General features: G+C 34.7%; 1 protein-coding gene across 3 annotated transcripts in view; it reads left to right on the plus strand.

Annotated features, from left to right (window-relative positions):
• Positions 1-19,697, plus strand: part of LOC138325510 (uncharacterized) — a 71,949-nt gene extending 52,252 nt beyond the window's left edge. For all 3 annotated transcript variants that reach the window (XM_069271217.1, XM_069271218.1, XM_069271219.1), the window contains 18 exons: positions 262-425; positions 1,389-1,502; positions 1,716-1,842; positions 2,125-2,279; positions 2,535-2,692; positions 3,131-3,225; positions 4,158-4,321; positions 4,734-4,853; positions 5,398-5,530; positions 5,803-5,957; positions 6,189-6,346; positions 6,738-6,838; positions 8,610-8,773; positions 9,149-9,241; positions 11,009-11,141; positions 13,587-13,741; positions 14,167-14,324; positions 15,209-19,697. In XM_069271217.1, the coding sequence (XP_069127318.1) occupies positions 262-425; positions 1,389-1,502; positions 1,716-1,842; positions 2,125-2,279; positions 2,535-2,692; positions 3,131-3,225; positions 4,158-4,321; positions 4,734-4,853; positions 5,398-5,530; positions 5,803-5,957; positions 6,189-6,346; positions 6,738-6,838; positions 8,610-8,773; positions 9,149-9,241; positions 11,009-11,141; positions 13,587-13,741; positions 14,167-14,324; positions 15,209-15,764 (2,903 nt within the window). In that variant the 3' untranslated portion in view covers positions 15,765-19,697. The remainder of the gene's footprint in view (positions 1-261; positions 426-1,388; positions 1,503-1,715; positions 1,843-2,124; positions 2,280-2,534; positions 2,693-3,130; positions 3,226-4,157; positions 4,322-4,733; positions 4,854-5,397; positions 5,531-5,802; positions 5,958-6,188; positions 6,347-6,737; positions 6,839-8,609; positions 8,774-9,148; positions 9,242-11,008; positions 11,142-13,586; positions 13,742-14,166; positions 14,325-15,208) is intronic.
• The last annotated feature ends 236 nt before the right edge of the window (positions 19,698-19,933 follow it).

Genomic DNA, 19,933 nt, shown 5'->3' on the forward strand with positions numbered 1-19,933 from the left:
AAAAACGGATATCTGCTTATCAATTTGAAAGGGAAAAAGTATGCTTGATATTAAGTTATCCACTATAATATTATAATTGGAAGGTGAAATAAAAAGAAAAAAAAAGTATTTTTTTATCATTTGGTTATGTTAGAAGATTGCAATTGATATCTATTTAACATAGCATCTGCCATCTTTGAGACTTTCCTGCACTTCCATTGTCATTTATTTGTCTTAAGGAATGAAGTACAAAAATACTGTCATTTTGATGTTTATCTACAGGAGAGCCTTGGTCAGTCACCACGGTAACAGGCTCAGAGGATGGACAAGGCACAGTGGCTGCTGTAGCCTTGGTGATCTATGGAGATAAGGGTCACAGTGAACCCTTGGTGATTGGGGAGGATCCGAACTTCCGCTTCTACGAGGGCAAGACAGACAAACACGAGGTATATAGTTATCTGATAGACAAGTAATGGGACATTTTCTATTAACCAACTGTCTTTTGTGTGCAATTTACTATCACTATTATTTACTTTGATAATATTGACAGATATTTTGATTCTGCAAAAATTTATCTCCACCAGCTAGATCGGAAAAATTAAATTGCAAAATTAAGTAGCTGCAGGAGAAAGTTGATATACATTTCTCTATACTGCTCTTTTAATATGTTTTTTGAGGGTTTTGAGAAAAAAAAATGTAGAATATGGGAGATTTGATAATTTTGTAATATGTGTCTCAAGTGTAAAACTTCCTTGATTGTTGAAGTTAAATACTACTTTTAGAGAAACAACCTTCAACCATTTTAAATTAGCCTTGTTTCTTAAAGACCCACTACCTTTGCGAAACAAAAATTAAAAAATTCTTAAAAACAATAATAATATACAAAAATTTTATTAATGGCCTAAGAGGATGTTATAACAGTTATGGTAACCAAATACAAGATTCCCTGCATAAGCTATGTTAACAGTGAAAATTCATTTCACTATGCCGTCTGGCACAGTGATAGTCAATCGACACGCGGTAATTAGGACAACAGCGGGAAACATAAAACGACCAGCGTTATGAAAATTAGCATTTAATTTATAATTAAATTGTTAAGAAGGTGATGGTAAGTTGAGTATTAACGGTAAGTTAATAACTTTTGTGACTCAACAAAATTATTGATCTCGTTTTAATTCCAATTTTAAAAATTAAAAGCAGTTTCGGAAAGGTAGTGGGCCTTTAAGTTAATATTTCTTCAAAATGGAGATTAAGAGTTCAATATTGTTTGAAGGGGCTTTATTTGCAATAAATATTATGCTTCAAATATCATGTTAGATTGAACAGAAATAATTTAGATTTGCCTGGCTTTAATTGATTATACTAATTAATTGATTATTTTAATTAATTGATGAATGATGATCTTACAGGTGAGAGTAGAAGCAGAGGTAGGTGCTGTCTACAAGGTGCGGGTTGGATTTCATGACCATGAACTGTCTTGGTACGAGGACAGTGCTACAGCCCCGTCATGGTTTGTCAATCAGGTCAGTTATTAGGTGTCAACTCGGTAAACTGTCAGTTCTTATTTTGAATTTTATTTTTTTTCCTGAAATCTACTTTCATCACTATAGACACTACGTTCTTATTATCTTTTACAGGAAATACATTTTTCTGTAAAATACATGCTTATGCTCCAGGCATCTGACGCTTGCTTTGAAATATTTCAGTAATTGAGAAAAACAATTTTATCTTTTCAGATAAAATTGGACGACACGACCAGGAATGATGTGTACATATTTGATACCAATGCCTGGGTGAAGTTGGATGGGAAAGATGATTTCTGGAGAGAGTTTCCAGTCCAGCAGGAGAAGGATGAACTCACAGGTAAAGGACTTAATGGAAAAATCATTTCCTACCTTGATTTTTCACACAAATCAGCTGAGAGAAGGCTTCTGATATAGCCCAACTCTAACGATATTGTCGTGTGTGTCATGTATATGTATAGTATCACGGCAATACGAAGACCATGGCAGTACATTATGTATTTACTTTGGTATGAGTTTAAAAATTTGGCAGAACTTATTTATTATGGAAGTATGAGCATTTATGTCTTACACACATTTCTGTTTGATTAAGATGTCACTTATATAGATATTTTGTTGACAGTGAAGCGGTATTATGTGGAGGTGTACACGGGAAATGAGCAGACGGCTGGTACAGCTGCCAACGTGTTCCTTCAGTTGTTTGGAGAGCGAGGCGATACAGGCAGACGAAGACTCCTCACATCTAGAAACAATGATAACAAATTTGAACAGGGAGCAGTAAGTTATCCTTCTCAGACAGATATGAAAGCAATAATGTGTGTTGCAAAACATTAAACACAGGAAGCCAAGTTTTCATGACATTCAATTTCTATTATCATCTCTTTGTTCAGATAATGATGTAAAGATTGATTTTTGCCTGCTCAACAAAAATAAAAAAAATATTATAGATCATATTATCATGTGAGAAAAAATTCACATGGTCTGATCTGTGTTGTCGGATGTAAAGATTACTGTACTTTCTGATAATTACAGATGGATATATTTGAGATTGAAGCAGTTGACCTTGACAATTTGACCAAGATCGAGGTCGGTCACAGTTCCTCTAACCCTGGGTCAGGCTGGTACCTAGACAAAGTGGTTGTGAAGGAGTTTGAGTCTGCTAAGGAGAGTTTTGTGTTCCAGTGTGATAAGTAAGTCTATCTGCAATTTTACAAGTGTGAGAATTTTCTATCTTACCCTACGTTAAAGACAAGCTACATGAGATCTTTGCACATGCTCACAATGGCTAAGAGAAAAAGAATCTTTGGGGTGAGGCAGGAGATCTTAACCATCAGGATAGGATTCTTAAGCTGTTAAACACTCCCCTCTCACCCCAAAGGGGGTGAAAGATTTTATTAATCTTAACCCTCTTGTGAGATATTTTGGCTATCATCACTCGGCAGAGCCTTGTATTGGCCAGCTAGAATTTTACAGCAAAGCAAAATTATTCTTTTGATACTTCTCACAGGAGATTTTTTTAAAAATTTAATTATGGCATTTATTGTATCATGATTTTAAAATTCTATTGAGCTTTGAAAATTGCCTTGACTTTCTTTAATGACCTTGATTGTAAACTGAATTGTTTACAGGTGGCTGGACGCTGGAAAAGATGACCAGAAGATTGTGAGAGAACTTATCCTATCTGAAGTTGCCATTGAAGAGGAAAGGCCTCCTTCACCTAAAGGTACACACTGTTCTGTAAACTTACATTTTATTTATCATCATACCTATTATCATCAGGGTGGAGAAGATTAACAGTCAGTGGAAGAAAATTATCCCATACTTCACAGGGATAATCCCAAGGTTGCTAAGGAAAAGATTAATAGAATCTTACATGAGTCTGTCTAGTGGACAGGGATATCTCAACCCAAGTGAAAGATTTTGGCTGGTCAACCTTTTTGGCTGGTCAACCTGAGGCTTGCATCCTTGACAATAATCTCGGCATGTATCGATGATGTCATTGTCAAGCGCATGTTAACTGTCTTTTCCCTACCCTGGTAAAAGACAGAGTTATCTTTTCCCTAGCAACCGAAGGATAACCCTGTGAGATATGGGAGAAAACTCTGTCATACACTGAGAGGTAAGAAGGCTCACATGCTCTAGACAATTATGTGACATCATTGATACATGCAGCGTAACCGCATCAACTTTGACCCATAACAACATTCCTGTGATGAAAAAAAAAGCTGAAAAGCAATTAAAATTTCATCATTTCTACTAAGGAAGGGAGAAAAATGATCAAACATGGTTTGTCAAGTGGACAGTGATATTTCAACCCTTGTAAAAGATTTTGTCCATCAACACTGACAGCTTTCCTCGCATTTAGATATCCTTTTCCACTTGATAGACCCATGTAAGGTTCTATTTAGCGGCATCCCTTTGAGTTAGTGGAATACAGATGGCATGGTGTGAAGATTTCAGTGAGAAAATCCTACCAAAGGATAGAAGATATATTTTGAGGCAATGGAGGACATAGATATCAAGGGATGAATAAAGTTATTTCAATTTTTCAATGCTAGGCTATGATCATTCTTTTGCTCATACCTGTGTACTCTAATATCTTTTTTTTGTTTATTTATCCCAGGCCTTTGAAAATCCTTATCTCTATGGTTACAGGTGACCCCTGGAAAATTAGTACCGTCACAGGTGATGAAGCTGGACAAGGCACAGGTTCGGCAGCTGTTGTTATTATTTATGGCAGCAAAGGTCAAACTGAGCCTAAAGTTATTGGGGAGAGTGAAGAATTCAGATTTGATATTGGAAAAACAGATGAATTCATGGTATTTAGAAATTTTGCTCTCGTTTATTTACTGAACAGTATTTCTTTTGACAGTAACGATTATAAATAATTGTAAATGGTATTTTCAATTATTGTCAGAACTTATGAAGATCTATGTAATATCGTTTTACAATGATAGTAAATGTGATTGTATAAGATAGAACTATATGGTAGAATTCCCAAGTCTAAAGATAAAATCAGGTAAATTTCAATTTTGAAATAAATGATACAGCTTTTGTGATAAACCATATATTAGCCGGGTTTTTTTGCGAGTCAGAATTTTGGCAATTTGATTTCAGAATGAGAAAATTTAATTTTAGCAGTTGAAAATGTTCACAATTTTCGTGATCAAAACAATTTCTTTTCGCAAAAATATGTTTAAGTTATTATACATGTACTATGTTACTGATCAGGTACATGTTGAGGAAGACATTGGGGAGGTTTACAAGGTCAGAGTTGGTTTCCATAGTTACCAACATGACCTGATGTGGTATGAGAGTGTGGACACTGCTCCTTCCTGGTTCCTTAAAGAGGTAGAGTATTATGGTTTCTGATTACCGTATTTGACCCGATAAGCGCCCAGGGTGCTTGAAAATTGAAACAAAGGAGCGCTTAATTGAACTAAATTTGGACTAGCTTTTCATGACACTATTGCATAAAGTAAACCATAGAGCAATTTGCGAAAAAATCAACTAAAAAACTTACACAGTTTTCTAATTTTCAGTCCCATGTTTAATTTGAGGTATAAGTGAAGTTAAGGCTTCAAATAGGGAAGGGGCACTTATAGGGTCAAATACAGTATGTGAAAGTAAAATAGTTAACATTAAATTATTTTTATTCATTTGTTTCAAAGACATTAAAACATGGCTATGATGTCATCTTTTGTTGTCCCCAGTACTTTATTTAGACTATTGTTCAAGTACTTGTTCTGTCTGTAGATTAGTACACCTTTCACTTCGGGCCTCGCATTGTCCATTATCTTGACTAATCTACAGTTTTCGGTGTTTCTCCTATACTTAAACAATAATACACAATACCTTATATGTTATTATATGAATGTTTTGAATTCTTCTGTAGTTGACTTTGACCAATATGAAGTCTGATAAAACCTTGACCTTCCCCGCTGACCAGTGGATAAAGCTAGATGGCTACAACGATTTCTGGAAAGAGTTTGCTGTCAAGGCCGAATCAACAGAGGACCAACTAAGAGGTAGGTCAAGGTCAAAGATAGGTCAAGGTCAGTTAATTAGACAGAATGATCATAGATAAGTCAAAGTCAATTTATTAATTTAAAACAGATTGCCAACAGATAGGTGAAAGGTCAACTGAACAGGTAGCAAAGTTCAAGGTTGTCTCAGCACAAAACTACCGTACCCAAGTCAGTATTTTGGAAGCTTTAATAATGAAAAATGGATTATTTTAACCTTGGGTTTATGTTTGTGAGTGTGTTGTGTGACTGATTTGAGTATTCTGATATTACAGTAAAGACATACAACCTGGAAGTCATCACAGGGGACAAGTTTCAGGCCGGAACTGACGCTAATGTGTTCATAGAGCTGTTTGGTGAAAGAGGCAACACAGGACGTCGCCGTTTGCTCGCAGCCAGGAACAATGCCAACAAGTTTGAGCAAGGGGAAGTAAGCACTTTCTCTTTTTCTTTTTCTGTAGATTTAAACATTCTTACAGGCAATATCTTTTAAAAGTTCCTTTTTCCTAAAATATCAAGTGAAATGTTGCTTAGAAACTGAAGGAAATTTGCAAAAATAAAAAATAAAATTAAAAAAATCAAAGAAAATCCAAGATTTATGTTTGTTTTAATTTTGATTAACACCTATGCTAATTTAAACTTAAACTGTGCCTTGTTACAGACGGACCTATTTGAAGTAGAGGCTGTTGACCTTGAGAAGTTGACAAAGGTCGTGGTTGGCCATGACGGTGAGAATCCTGGAGCGGGATGGTTCCTAGACAAGGTTACAGTAACTGTGTCTGATAGACCTACACATAAGTACATCTTCAAGTGTGACAAGTAAGTATGTCAGAGATTAATGTATCATGTCTCCATGAATTAAAAAAAGATAGTGTAACAGGGCCCAGTTTCAACAATATTCCTTAACTTTAAGAATTTCCATAACTTACCATTCTCCATAGAAAAGCATTCCAGAAGTTCAGGGAAAAATCATGCGGAAGTTTCTTTAACTTTGTATAATGTTCTCCACAAAGTTAAGGAATGTTGATGAAACTGGGGCCAGATAAAGTATAATCAATAATAATACAGGCTTATAGAGTGATATTTTATAGTCCATTGAACTCCATTGCTAAAATCTTGCTATTAAGTAGACATTCTATGAAAGAGTTTTATGACCATACTCCTTTCTTATTGTAATATACATTGGTTAAAAGTATTCTATTAATTCCAGATGGTTGGATGTTGGAGAGGATGATACAGTTATTTTGAGGGAACTGCCTTTAACAAGTGAGGAGGAGGTGCAGCAGGAGGCTCCTAAGCCAGAACCAAAAGGTAGGTATAGGATTAGTGAAGGAGGTGCAAATCTGGGGAAGGTACCACCGCCGAAAGGTAGGTACAGGTATATATACCAGTGGGGAGGGAGGCAGGGGTGTGACATAAGCTATCTTCCAAAGGTAGGTACAGGATAAGTGGGGGGAGGGGGCACAAATCTTGGGGAGATACCACCGACCAAAGATAGGTACAGGTAAATATACCAGTGGGGAGGGAGGCAGGGGTGTGACATAAGCTATCTTCCAAAGGTAGGTACAGGATTAGTGAGGGGAGGGGGCACAAATCTGGGGCAGGTACTACCACCCAAAGGTAGGTACAGGTATATATATATCAGTGGGGAGGGAGGCAGGGGTGTGACATAAACCATCACCCAAAGGTAGGTACAGGATAAGTGGGGGGAGGGGCACAAATCTGGGGGAGGTACCACCGCCTAAAGGTAGGTACAGGTATATATATCAGTGGGGAGGGAGGCAGGGGTGTGACATAAACCATCACCCAAAGGTAGGTACAGGATTAGTGAGGGGGAGGGGGCACAAATCTGGGGGAGGTACCACCACCCAAAGGTAGGTACAGGCACATGTGTATATACCAGTTGGGGAGAGAGGCAGATGTGTGATATAAACCATCACCCAAAGGTAGGTACAGGATTAGTGGGGGGGAGGGGGCACAAATCTGGGGGAGATACCACCACCCAAAGGTAGGTACAGGATTAGGGGGGGGGGGGGGCACAAATCTGGGGGAGGTACCACCGACCAAAGGTAGGTACAGGATTAGTGGGGGGGGAGGGGGCACAAATCTGGGGGAGATACCACCACCCAAAGGTAGGTACAGGATTAGTGGGGCGGGAGAGAGCACAAATCTGGGGGAGGTACCACCGACCAAAGGTAGGTACAGGATTAGTGGGGGGGAGGTGGCACAAATCTGGGGGAGATACCACCACCCAAAGGTAGGTACAGGTATATATACCAGTGGGGAGGGAGGCAGGGGTGTGACATAAACCATCACCCAAAGGTAGGTACAGGATTAGTGGGGGGGAGGTGGCACAAATCTGGGGGAGGTACCATCACCCAAAGGTAGGTACAGGTATAATACCAGTGGGGAGGGAGGCAGGGGTGTGACATAAACCATCACCCAAAGGTATGTACAGGATTAGTTGGGGGGGGGGGGGGGGAGGCGGCACAAATCTGGGGGAGGTACCATCACCCAAAGGTAGGCACAGTACATATAAGTGGGGATGGGTCATAAGTCATATACCATCATCCAAAAGGTAGGTACAGGATTAAGGGTCTAGATCACTACCAAAAGGAGGTAGGTATAGTATTTGTTCCTGGGTCAGGGTCGAGGTAGGGTGAATGGTGGGGTGGGAGAAGAAGTTAAATTCTCTCCTAGTAGCAGGTATGGTATTATAGTAGATAGGTTCACAGTGAGACTAGAAACACTGGCCTGGAGATGTTTTATCTAATAGCTAAGGGAATACAACATTATATATAAGGTGTAGGCAGCTATTTTTTGTTTAATTGTACTTTAATGAAAGTTAAAACGACAAGAGTATTTCTCAAGTCATAGTTGTGGGGGCTGCTGAAGACTTAAGTCGAATTGTTAACTAATTCACCCCTGAAGACACATTTAGACTCTTCTGAATCATAGACTAGACTAGTCCATTACAAAATTTCTAGGGTGAAGGAGTTTCTATCATTGTATAATGTGATGATTATTGCATAAACTATTGCTGAATTAGTGATAGGAACTTTGAGTTTGTTTGTTTTTACAGATGGTGATTTCCGTGTTTACATCATTACTGGAAGAGAACCCAAGGCTGCCACTACAGCACAGGTGACCTTGACGGTGTATGGAGACGCTGGGAATTCCGGACCTCTCCAGCTCGGAAAAGCAGATAGTGGCCAGTTCAGAGTCGGACAGACTGATGAATTTGATGTAGGTTTAACATTATTTTTAGAGTTGTAAATTTGTAAAGATACGTCTGGAAAAATTATTTTTCTCCAGACTTTATAGTACCAGATTTATTTTTGAAAATGTTCAAGATTTTGTATTCGATTTAGTGGAGATTGAGTAAAAATTGATTTTTTTCTAGACGGAGCTGAATTATGAAGATACAGAAAAAAAATTAGGACCAGACAATTTCATGCAAACAAATAGATGATTCAAATAATCGTTTGCACAAATAGCTGGAGTTCTCTGTGCATTCATTTCTATAAATCTATAAAAAGTATGGAATTCAAAAATTGAGTTATTTTATATGTTGTAAAATGTTCGAAGAATTTTTGATAAAGAGTGATATGCATGTTATAGATTTCTCTCGACCCAGAGGAACTAGGAGAACTTCGTAAAATACGGGTGGAACACGACAATTCTGGTCAAGATCCAGGCTGGTGGCTCGACAAAGTAAGTTATTTGTTTAATTTTAACAATAGATAACAAAGAAAGACAAATAAATGTGTGGTTATTTATAGATTACTCTTGGAGTAAAATCTTGTAGCTATATATGTAGTAACAAAAAAGATATATTGTTTAGTTAGTCGCCACATTCAGTCTTGTTTTAGTCCTTAAAGTTTCAGCATTAGGATCAGAATTTACTGTTTAACAGATATCATTCATGAGTGATGTATTTTGGCTATACAGTGGACCCTTGATAATCCAGACACCTTGGTTCCCAGCATAAACCGTCCGGATTACGAGTTTTCCGGACTGCCGAATTCCGTGTTCTTAGTCAATTAAATTGTCACGTACGAGTTACTCCCCTTGACCTTGTAATCGATGATAGGCTTTTATGTAACATACGTGTATTATAATTAATACTTCGTTTGTTATGTTTTATAGGTATTCTTATATCATTACGTTAAGAATATTAAATAAACGTATTTCTTTTTCTAAATACGAAACATAAGGCCTGGACGTCGTTAATTGTGTACTATGTATGCATATAACTACGTATCCCACTCTTGATCTGTCGTACGGCAAATTGCCTAACCAAGGATCAATATCATCTACGTTCTTGGCATAAAAAACTATGATAACAAATAGTTGTGAACATTTTATGAACTCATATAATTGTTATTTTGTATAATGTGTGTTTTTAATCACCATTTCCACAAGTCTTTGCTTTCTGACTTACAGACGTGTGTAACAACCACGCGCCCGTTCACGTCTAACTTCGTGCACAATATCACACACGTGTAAATGGCATATGCCGTAGCCTTTATATCTTATACCACAGATGATGAATTCGAATAGATTCACATACATTTAAAATTATTATTAATTTTTTGAGTATTATCTCACTTTATTGTATCCGATACTCATAGCGATATATTCTGCATGCGAAACAAGTAAGGTATCTACAACATACGTACCCGTACCCAAACTCAAACTTCATGTTTAAAAGCGTGTGGCTAAAAATATATTGCGTATAGAAAACTAATGAACCGTTACATGACTGCATGTACCCGTGTGGGAAAGGTGTTCAGGTAAACGCCCGTGGCTATGACCTGGCAGCCGTCGTTATGACAACACAGTTAGTGTCAAGTGATAGTGTGTATTGTACACATGACTGTAGCTAGCCTTGGATTTTCTCAGCACGTCGCGACAACAAATTGTCCGGATTATTGCGGGAATTTATTAACGAAAATTACATTCCGTTCCCAAAATGGAGTTCCGGATTTGGAATACGAATTTACGGACTAGTGAGTATAAATACCGTTACGGAAATCCGTTCCCTGACATTTCCGTCCGGATTGTGAGTTTTCCGGACTATCGGCGTCCGGATTATAGCAGGTCCACTGTATTTGCATTTTTACTAAAATCTGTGAATTACAAACAGCAATGAAGTATTCAGAAACTCATTTGCGTACCGATGAACAATAGTTCGAAGAATTTTATGAATTGGTGATCCTCAAAATTTAACCGCTGAAATATGCCCTATATAGAAATCTGCAAAATAGTAACCCTATTAATTTAAAGCAATATACAGTACATGTATTCTGTGAGTTCCTTATTAGAATAATGAACGCTTCTCTGATATGCATAGAAAACGTTGATGGAAAAAGTTATCATAAACTTCAGTATCAGGGGGATGTATCAGGGGGATATATTGTCCTGAATATGACATTCCAAGTTACGAAATATACCATCACTTTTTGTCTTGTTACCTAGGTGATCCTACATGATCTAATGAAGGATGAAAAGATACAATTTGACGTCGACCGATGGTTATCATATGATGATAAGGGAGGTGATATAGTCGTAGAGATCCCGGTCAAACATCCGAAACATGACGCGTGGCCAGGTAAATATCACACGTATATATATCAAAATAGCAAATTCTCTATGGGTTAGTCAGTGAAGAATTTCTGTAAAATTTTACACCATATCATCGTTTAGCTTAACTTTGTTTGGTATGCCAAGGCTTAACGTTTGATGTCTTTGATTTCCATGTTGGTAACAGCATGAATTTCAAGTTTCTGCATGATAGAATTTCTTGGTCTATTTTGTGCTGTTACATATTAGCTAGTGCAAATTAACGACTTTTGAAAATTTATGTCACTATCTTAAATGAAAAGAGTTCTGAATTATTTTGATGCAGGCTTTGCCTGTTCTTGTCTAATTTACCAGTGATGTTTGTAATTTTATTCAAAATTAATTTTTGACATAAGCTGCGGTTTTAATTTTTTTGTTACTTCTTATTTTATACATGAGGAGCATATTTCACATCTTAAGATATGGAGAAACAGTTTTTTTGAATATGCTAAGAATACTTCTAACTCTACAAAAGATTCACTTAGAAAAACGATTTTTTTCTATCATTTTAGTGTAGCTTGTTTCATTTAGTATTTATTTTTCCTTTTGTGATTTTTGAATTCCCTAGCACCAGGTAAGAATTAGCATGTAATTAGTTGTGGCTTAATTATTTAATTATGGCTGTTTAATTGTCTGCATGGTTGTTACTGCTTCACCTCTCACAGATAACTGCATAAGCTTCTGACTGACACTAGAATAAAAAACAGGCATTTGTGTGGTATTATCTCCCCTTCATGTTGTATTACCTCCCCTTATCGCTGAATGAATTGACTTTCTCTCACCTTCATGTTGTAATACCTCTCCTTATTGCTGAATAAATTGATGTTATCTCCCCTTCATGTTGTATTACCTCCCCTTATCCTTGAATGAACTTAATTATCTCCCTTTTATTTTGTATTACTTCCTCTTAATGATGTCTGACTTTGTATCTCTTCTTAACTTTATTTTTGGAATTATATAATTGTTATAAATATCCCAATTAGTAACGCTGATGTTTGATATGATATTTGTGGGTTATTTATGCCATTGAAGTATACAAATCACACTAGTGTAATAAATAATCAACAGTTATCAACTTACTGACTGAAAAATGACACAATATTCTACAATAGTGAATACCATACAAATCCTTGTTAATTCTAGTGACTCTTTTGAATTGTCAGATTCTCTGATTGATAAGTGTTGAATTCATAATTAAAAACTTCACTAACGTTTGATTTTGATCATTATTGACATCTTAATGCATTTTAATTTTATAAAAAAAAAAAATCATTCATTCATCATTTCATCAGATGTTGTAACTTTTGATGTTTATTAGCTAACTGTTTTGGATGTTACCAATCTCATTAAAACAATGGGGTTAGAAGCTTATCAGTTACTGGTGGTGAATCTTTAATTAATTATCAGTCTGTAATTAGGATGCTTTTATTCATAGAATTTACACCATAATATTTAGATTCCTGTAAATTTTTAAAGGTTAAATGATTATGAGTGAAATGCAAGATAGGCCTATCTCTTTTTAGATATATTATGATATAAGATAACCAGCCATTGAAAAGCCATTTGTCTAAGTTGACAATTATGAAAAGAAAAAAAAATACTTCAAACTATTGTAGTCATTGACATTCTTTCTCATACATCAATCTTTACAGTGTATATTATAACATATCATACTCATCTCCCTACCTTTGGGTCACGAGTTGAGTCTCTGTTTTTCCTCTGAAAATCTTGCTTTTCTCCTCCACCAAACACTGAAATGTCCTAAATAGGAACAACACTGAATGGAATGTAAAATACAGACATGAACTTGTTCACCTCTGAAGATACATTTAGACTCTTCTTAATTGAAGACTAGACCAGTTCATTATAAAATTTTAGGGGTGAATGAGTGAAACATCCCAAAGATACCTATTACAGGTGTTACATATCCAAGATACTTACAATGTACATGTATTGCTATTTTTAGTACAGTGAACCTGAAATAGTTATGTATCCTCAAGGTAGATGCTTGTACATAAAATATAGATCTATGTTAAATATAGATCCAGATAAAAGTTCTAGTAGCCTAGACAGTTTTATATTTAACTTATATTTAAAATGTAGACTTTAATTAGTATAGATATTGTGGTTATTTTTGGTTTTTAATCTTTTGTCAATCTTTTCTATAGATAACAGGTGAAAGGACAAGACTATTTTTATTGGTTTTTTTGGGGGGGTTTGACTTTTTTTGAGGTTCTTATATTTGCTACAGGTTTATCAAATTTTATTAAAATTTTCATAATTTACACAGTAACTATTTTGATTACTATACTGGTATATATTTTCAAAGAGATGAGTTTTTATGCATCCACATACAATCTATTACACAATGTTATAAACTTTGATGTAGAAAATCAATGTATATGTGATTACCACTGACTTTATTCCTCTGTAGTGAACAAGTATGTTGTACGGACAACAACCGGGGATGAGTCAGGTGCTGGAACTGACGCTAATGTTTACATCAACCTGTTAGGTACACTTGGAGACTCCGGTAAACGCTACCTCAAGTTCAACAGAGAAGGTCGGGATGCCTTCCATACAGGACAGGTGAGAAAAACAAAAAAAATCAAATATAGCTGCAGTATATTGTCTTGAAGTTAGAATACCTATGATGTCCACCATCCTGAAATCTTGAAAACCAAGAATGTCCACCATCTTGAAATAAGTCTACGTAGAATGTCCACCATCTTGAAATGTATGTCTTATAAGAATGCCTTGAATGTCACTGTCTTTTAACAAGACTAATTATAATACCTAATATTAAGTCCATTCATGTTTGTATCAGTTCAGTGAAAAAGGCAACCATAAGACCTCTACCATGAAATTATTTTGGAATGTAGTGTTAGCCTTGTTGGCCCAATCTCAGTTGGCCATGTCATGTTCAAATTCTTTTAGGGGTTAGTCCTGTCTCCCAAGCATTTATAGTTTCTGTAAGTTGTTATCCTAAGAATCGTTGTCATGGTTACTTGTAGGTGGACAGCTTTGTAGTGGAGGCGGTAGAACTCGGCCGACTGGAGACCATTGTCATCGGACATGATTCCTCAGGGTCTGATCCTGCCTGGCTGTTGGAGAAGGTATCGGTGGTGGAGTCTGATGAGGCAGAGAAGGGTTACATGTTCCCTTGTGGCAGGTAAACTTATTTCTGTGTGTTAGTTGATTTTGCATACCAGTATGTTACTGCTAATAAGAATTCATAAAAATAAATTACAGCGAAGATATTTTACATAACTAAAATTTAAATAAAGCTTTCTAAATATAAATCACAAAAACAAGTTGTTGAAAAAATAAGTTTATTTTAGTAGTTATTTTAACGGGCGCTATTCTATTTATCTGCCACCCAGATTGCATTTATATCTCTAATAAATGCAATCTAACAATCCTTTAATTGTTATATTTACATTTTACTTTCTAGTTCAAAGTAAAACATAATTTAGATGCAAGTGAACATTTGAATTTCCCGCTTCAGACATTTAACCTCAACAGCTAAGTTCAATATGATAAAAATAGTCCCTATAAATATTGAAAAGATAATAAAATTTAAATGTTTTTCAATAGCTTTTCAATTTACTTTCATTTATCCAGACATTTAAAAGATATTTTATAAGTTTCATAACCATACTGGTTCATTCAACGACAATATCAATTTTCCCGCGTGGACTAACATGGTGTCAGTAAACAAGACTCACAACCATTTATATAAATATTACTACACCAAGTCTAGGCTGCATTTATTGGCTCATAATGCAGATCTCAATTATCATTAGTATATATAATGGGAGCCGCAGTGGCAAAATGTAAATATATTCTAATGAATCGTGGCATGTTTTATTTGAAACATTTGACAACAAACAAAATTTTATCTCAAGGACTGGTACATAATGACTCTTGGTTAACTTGGAGGTATATATTCATTTGGTACTTAGAGCACTGGATATACTGAAGATTTTGAATGCCATAACATTGTCCATATGTACATTGTAAAACTGTACCTGTATTCAAATATTGTCATTACAGTTGGTTGAAAGATGAGAACAATGCAGAGCCTGTGGAATTGGAGCTGTATATGGACCGTATGGAGAAGGTGGAAGTAGTAAACTCTGACCTTAATACCAATGGAGGTCAAGGTCAGCAGCAGCAGGAAGGTCAAGGAGAAACAAACAACAAGGATGAGACACAAGAGGAAGGTGAAGAGGAGACACATAATAAAGAAGAGACACAAGGTCAAGGTCAGGAGGAGACACAAGGTCAAGGAGAGACAGGAGAACAGGGAGAGACAGAAGATGAACAGGTGGAAAACAAAGACAATGAAGGGAGCACTGGTGATGGAAAAACAGAAGGTGGTGAGGATGTGACAGGAGGTGATGGAGAGAAAAAAGGACAAAGTGAACAAACAGAAAATGGACAGAATAATGAGACAAATGAAGGAGCAAATAAAGAAGAAAACCAGGATAATGATGACGACAAAGACGGTGATAAAGATGAAAATGATGATAAACAGGAAGAAAGTCAAGATGGAAACAAGGAGGAATCTAAACCGGAAGATGCTCCAAAGCAAGTGAACCAAAATTAAATTTTTGAATTTAGAATGTTTTGACAAAAACAAAAACCTACATTGTACATTGTATATATTTTGCAAACAAAAGAACTAGTATTGTGTGTTTCTTGGTCGAGGAGCTTTAAGCCAGAATGTATAAGTTACTGTGGTGGAGGGAACAAAGAGACTGTGATAATATTAGATGATGTATTAATCAGGGTACAGAAATTGTCATATCTGATAATATTTTACTTGGTAATGGGCCTTTACCAATATATATATAAAGCTGCCAAAATATGTTATAACCCTCCCTTGCAATATATATACTGTCTCATAGAAGATTTTTCTCCTTAATTTTGTATTCCATTTTACCATTTTAAACATCCCTCACTTAACACATACCAATACAAAATTAACCATATTGTACATTGACCCTAGAACCTATTCACATTACGACCCTTTTGATTCCTAGCAACAAACATGCCTTCACTACACATTACCTTTTACTAGAAATAGACACCATCATCACTCATCACCATTATAATACATATCTTTTGTAGATAATATCTATTGTCTGTAAGTGCTAACATTAATCATTGAAAGTTCAGTCTGAATTGCTTTATGCACCTAGTGTACCTTAATCATATCCAAAAGTGTTTGTTTTGCAAATTGTCAAAGTTTTCTAGCATTTTGAATGTTATATTTCACTGTATTTTTTGTCATAAATCACTGTATTAGAAATTTGTCACCCTTGTATTCATATTCATTTTTCTACAGAAAAAAACGTTGATAATGTATTTGATTTCTTTTTTGGAGTATTATTCTTCGAAATCATAGCTAAGTGATTGTAATCTGAAATGCAAATTTATTTATAAATGTTTGCTCTGTCCAATTATTGTATTATGTATGAAAGACATTTGGCAATACATGTATAATATATGGTCCAATGTGAAAATTCAAACCATTTGAAGATGTCCGAGAATTAGCACAGATTATTTGAATGTGATGTAAAATATTAATGCATCTATCATTGATTTTGTACAACCAAGATGTCTTCCAGCTGCTTACCAAATAAGGATTACTGTCAAACTAATTAGGGACAATGTTTGTCCAACACAGAAGCTAGTCCTTTTATCACTGATGTAAATGAAAGTGTGTGTCAAATCATGATATTTATTTAAGATAGAGGTATGGTCGAACTTTTTTAATGGGTGTTACTGAAACTGTGGTAAAAGTTTGAATATGAATGCTTAAATTTGCTGTACTGTCTTGTTTAAACAGTGAAAAGTTTTGCTGCATGTGACTGACAAAATTCAGTTGAACCTTAAATGACTCAAGATTGTCAATGCTTACACTTTGATATCTGAGTGTGGTGAATTTTTTTTTCTGGACTAGCGAAATAGCATATTCATGGTCTTCTATGAGTTAAGAGTTGATTAGTGTTGACTCTACTAAATTCAATGTTACCACTTTGAATCCATGAGGCTCAACTGTGTAATTTTTCAAATTTAAGATACGACTTTTGTATATGTAAATATATATTTGTTACTGATGTGTCTCAGTGAGAGTTTACATACCTGGAAAATTTGATTGTGGTGTATTCATAATACAAAATATAGATATTTATTATAGGTTTGTACATGTAGTACTGCAATCTTTTGAAAATTGTTTACATCAATCTTGTTTTGGCTTTTACTGTTTTAAAGATGAGATTTATTAAAACCTACATGGACCAATCATTTACATTACTATGCATTATAAAAGCATTTATCAACATAATTTAAGATATAGTACAGCTCACTTAAGTGCCTAATTATATTGAATATATAAAATAGATAGGAATTAATTATCTAGATTTGTTAGGCTTTGATTTTAAAGGATGAGCCTTATATTACATTGTGCTAAGACTCAGAAAAAAAATCAGAAATATTGATTGCAACTGATTTCACTGTTTATGAATTCCTGATATTGCTTTACCAATAGATTACTTTTCTAGAAGTTTACCTGAGGAAACAGTTCCCTAAGATTCATAGATGTTGTATTATATTTGATAGATACGGTAGTAGTTAGATATTTTTATTATTTAAATCCAATTAAATCTAAAATAATTTCTGAAAAATTGGAAATGTGATATAATTCTACCTCAAATATTTATGTATTCATGCAGGTCAGATTGACAGATGAAATAGGAAAAATGGTAATAAAGATAGTGAATGGTTATTTGATCCGTTAAAACTAGTCGTCTTTTCAGGAAATATTATTTACAACAATTATGATAATATGGTATGCTGTACAAATGTTAAAACAGATATTTACAGTCACAAAGGACTAGCTTACTAATGAGGTCATTAGTTATTACTGCTTAACAAACATAGGTCGTTAATTATAGTCAGATTTTTTTCCCTTTATACATGTATATCTTCTTACCATTAGTTTGCCCCTAATTGACCCTGGTTGTTGATGGACCGTTGCATAGAAAAATTAAAAAATCTTATTATTCATTATTTTGAAATGATTTTTGTTTGATACAGGATAAAATTTGAATTTGGTTTGTTAAGTTACAAAGTGGCCCAGTGCACAATAATGATGTAGTCTTAGAACCATGGACCCATCTAAAGTACCAGTATTTTTCAGTAATCTCTGAGTTTTTGTGTTATAGGTATAACTTCTCACAAATGTAAAGACGCCAATTTCAATACTGGTGTATATCAGGAAAGATATACATTTAGTATTCATTTATGGATACAGGTACATTTGTACATGCTCATGTATTTACAACATAGTGTATAAGATTATTTTTTGTAGCTTATGATTATTTAGCAGTATTTATTAAACATTTAGTTTATCACATATCTACATGCATTTTAGTATACACTGGTTAAATTTTACACTGATTATGTTTTCACATTAGAAATTGATTGCTAATTATATTCCTATTTATTGATAGAATCTCTGAAATTTTAATATCACAGTAAATGCCAATGATTATAGTAATTCATATCCTGTTTTTCTTTTTAAATTATTTAGATGTGCCAAGAGAAAGTATTTCTAGTGTAACTTGTTTATTATTTTACTGTTTACCTGTATTACATTTTATACAGACAATTATTCTGATACTTGTTTAAATATCTGGTATTTTACTTTTGCTAACCAAGAAACCTTGTGCTATAGTTGTGGTATATTATGTGTGGACTCCATTTTTTGGAAGTTTGTGATGAATCAGAGTACTTTAATTAGTGTGTTGGGGAAAAGTTTAGGAAATTTTTGCAGTAAATTAATATTCTTGGTAACTGTCCTTTAGAACACAGGAATTTCTTCAGCATTACCAAAATTATTGTTAGTATTATTAGAATACATGTTAGATTCTTATTTTTTTTTTCTTGCCTTGTTTTCCAGTTTATATATTGCCTTTTTTTCTTATTCAACACATTAAGAAGTTTAACTGAATCTCAAAGTCTGTGATTATATTTATCTAAATGTATGTTTTTCTACATCCAGTACTTGGTATATGTATAGATGTACATATGTTAATCAAATATTTTACCATATCTAGTACATTTTTGTGTAGATTTACATGCTTGATACCAAGACAAAGTTCTTGACTCACGATTAGAGTAGAAATTACAACGAATCTCAGTAATTAATTAAATTGATGTATGATCATTCAATGAAATGTCAATTTCAAACCAAGAATCAATTCTGCAGATCGCAGTCTAATCAAAATTTTGCCTAATGATTTGCTGTAATTGTAATGGTATCTGAAGTGAGTGTCTTGTGGAGATTTGCATTGTATATGAAGCATTTGAAGAGCCTGTGATAGCCTCCTTGTACATTTCTATAGTATTATTAAGGAGATAGTATTTTATCATTACAGGATATGGTTTGTTATGTGTACTGAGGAATTGGTTTCGTATTATGCTGAATACAATACATATCCATTATATACAATATATTCATTTATTAACAAAATCAATTTTGTTTGTTTTCTGTTTGATAACTGAAGCCATTGTTGTACTGTAAGAGGAGACGAGAAAATGTAGTACTGAGACTGCAATCCTCGATATTCCAGGGGTTACTATTACTATCGTTATATCCACTCCTGGAATCTGTCATAGCAAAACTGAAGGCTCAGTAGGGGACACCAGATGATACAGGTAGTTTGGTGTACATTTGATGTACATCAGAAGAATAAAGAAAAAAAAGCT

Source organism: Argopecten irradians, chromosome 6 (genome assembly GCF_041381155.1).
Source record: "Argopecten irradians isolate NY chromosome 6, Ai_NY, whole genome shotgun sequence".
NCBI classification, from domain to species: Eukaryota; Metazoa; Mollusca; class Bivalvia; order Pectinida; family Pectinidae; genus Argopecten; species Argopecten irradians.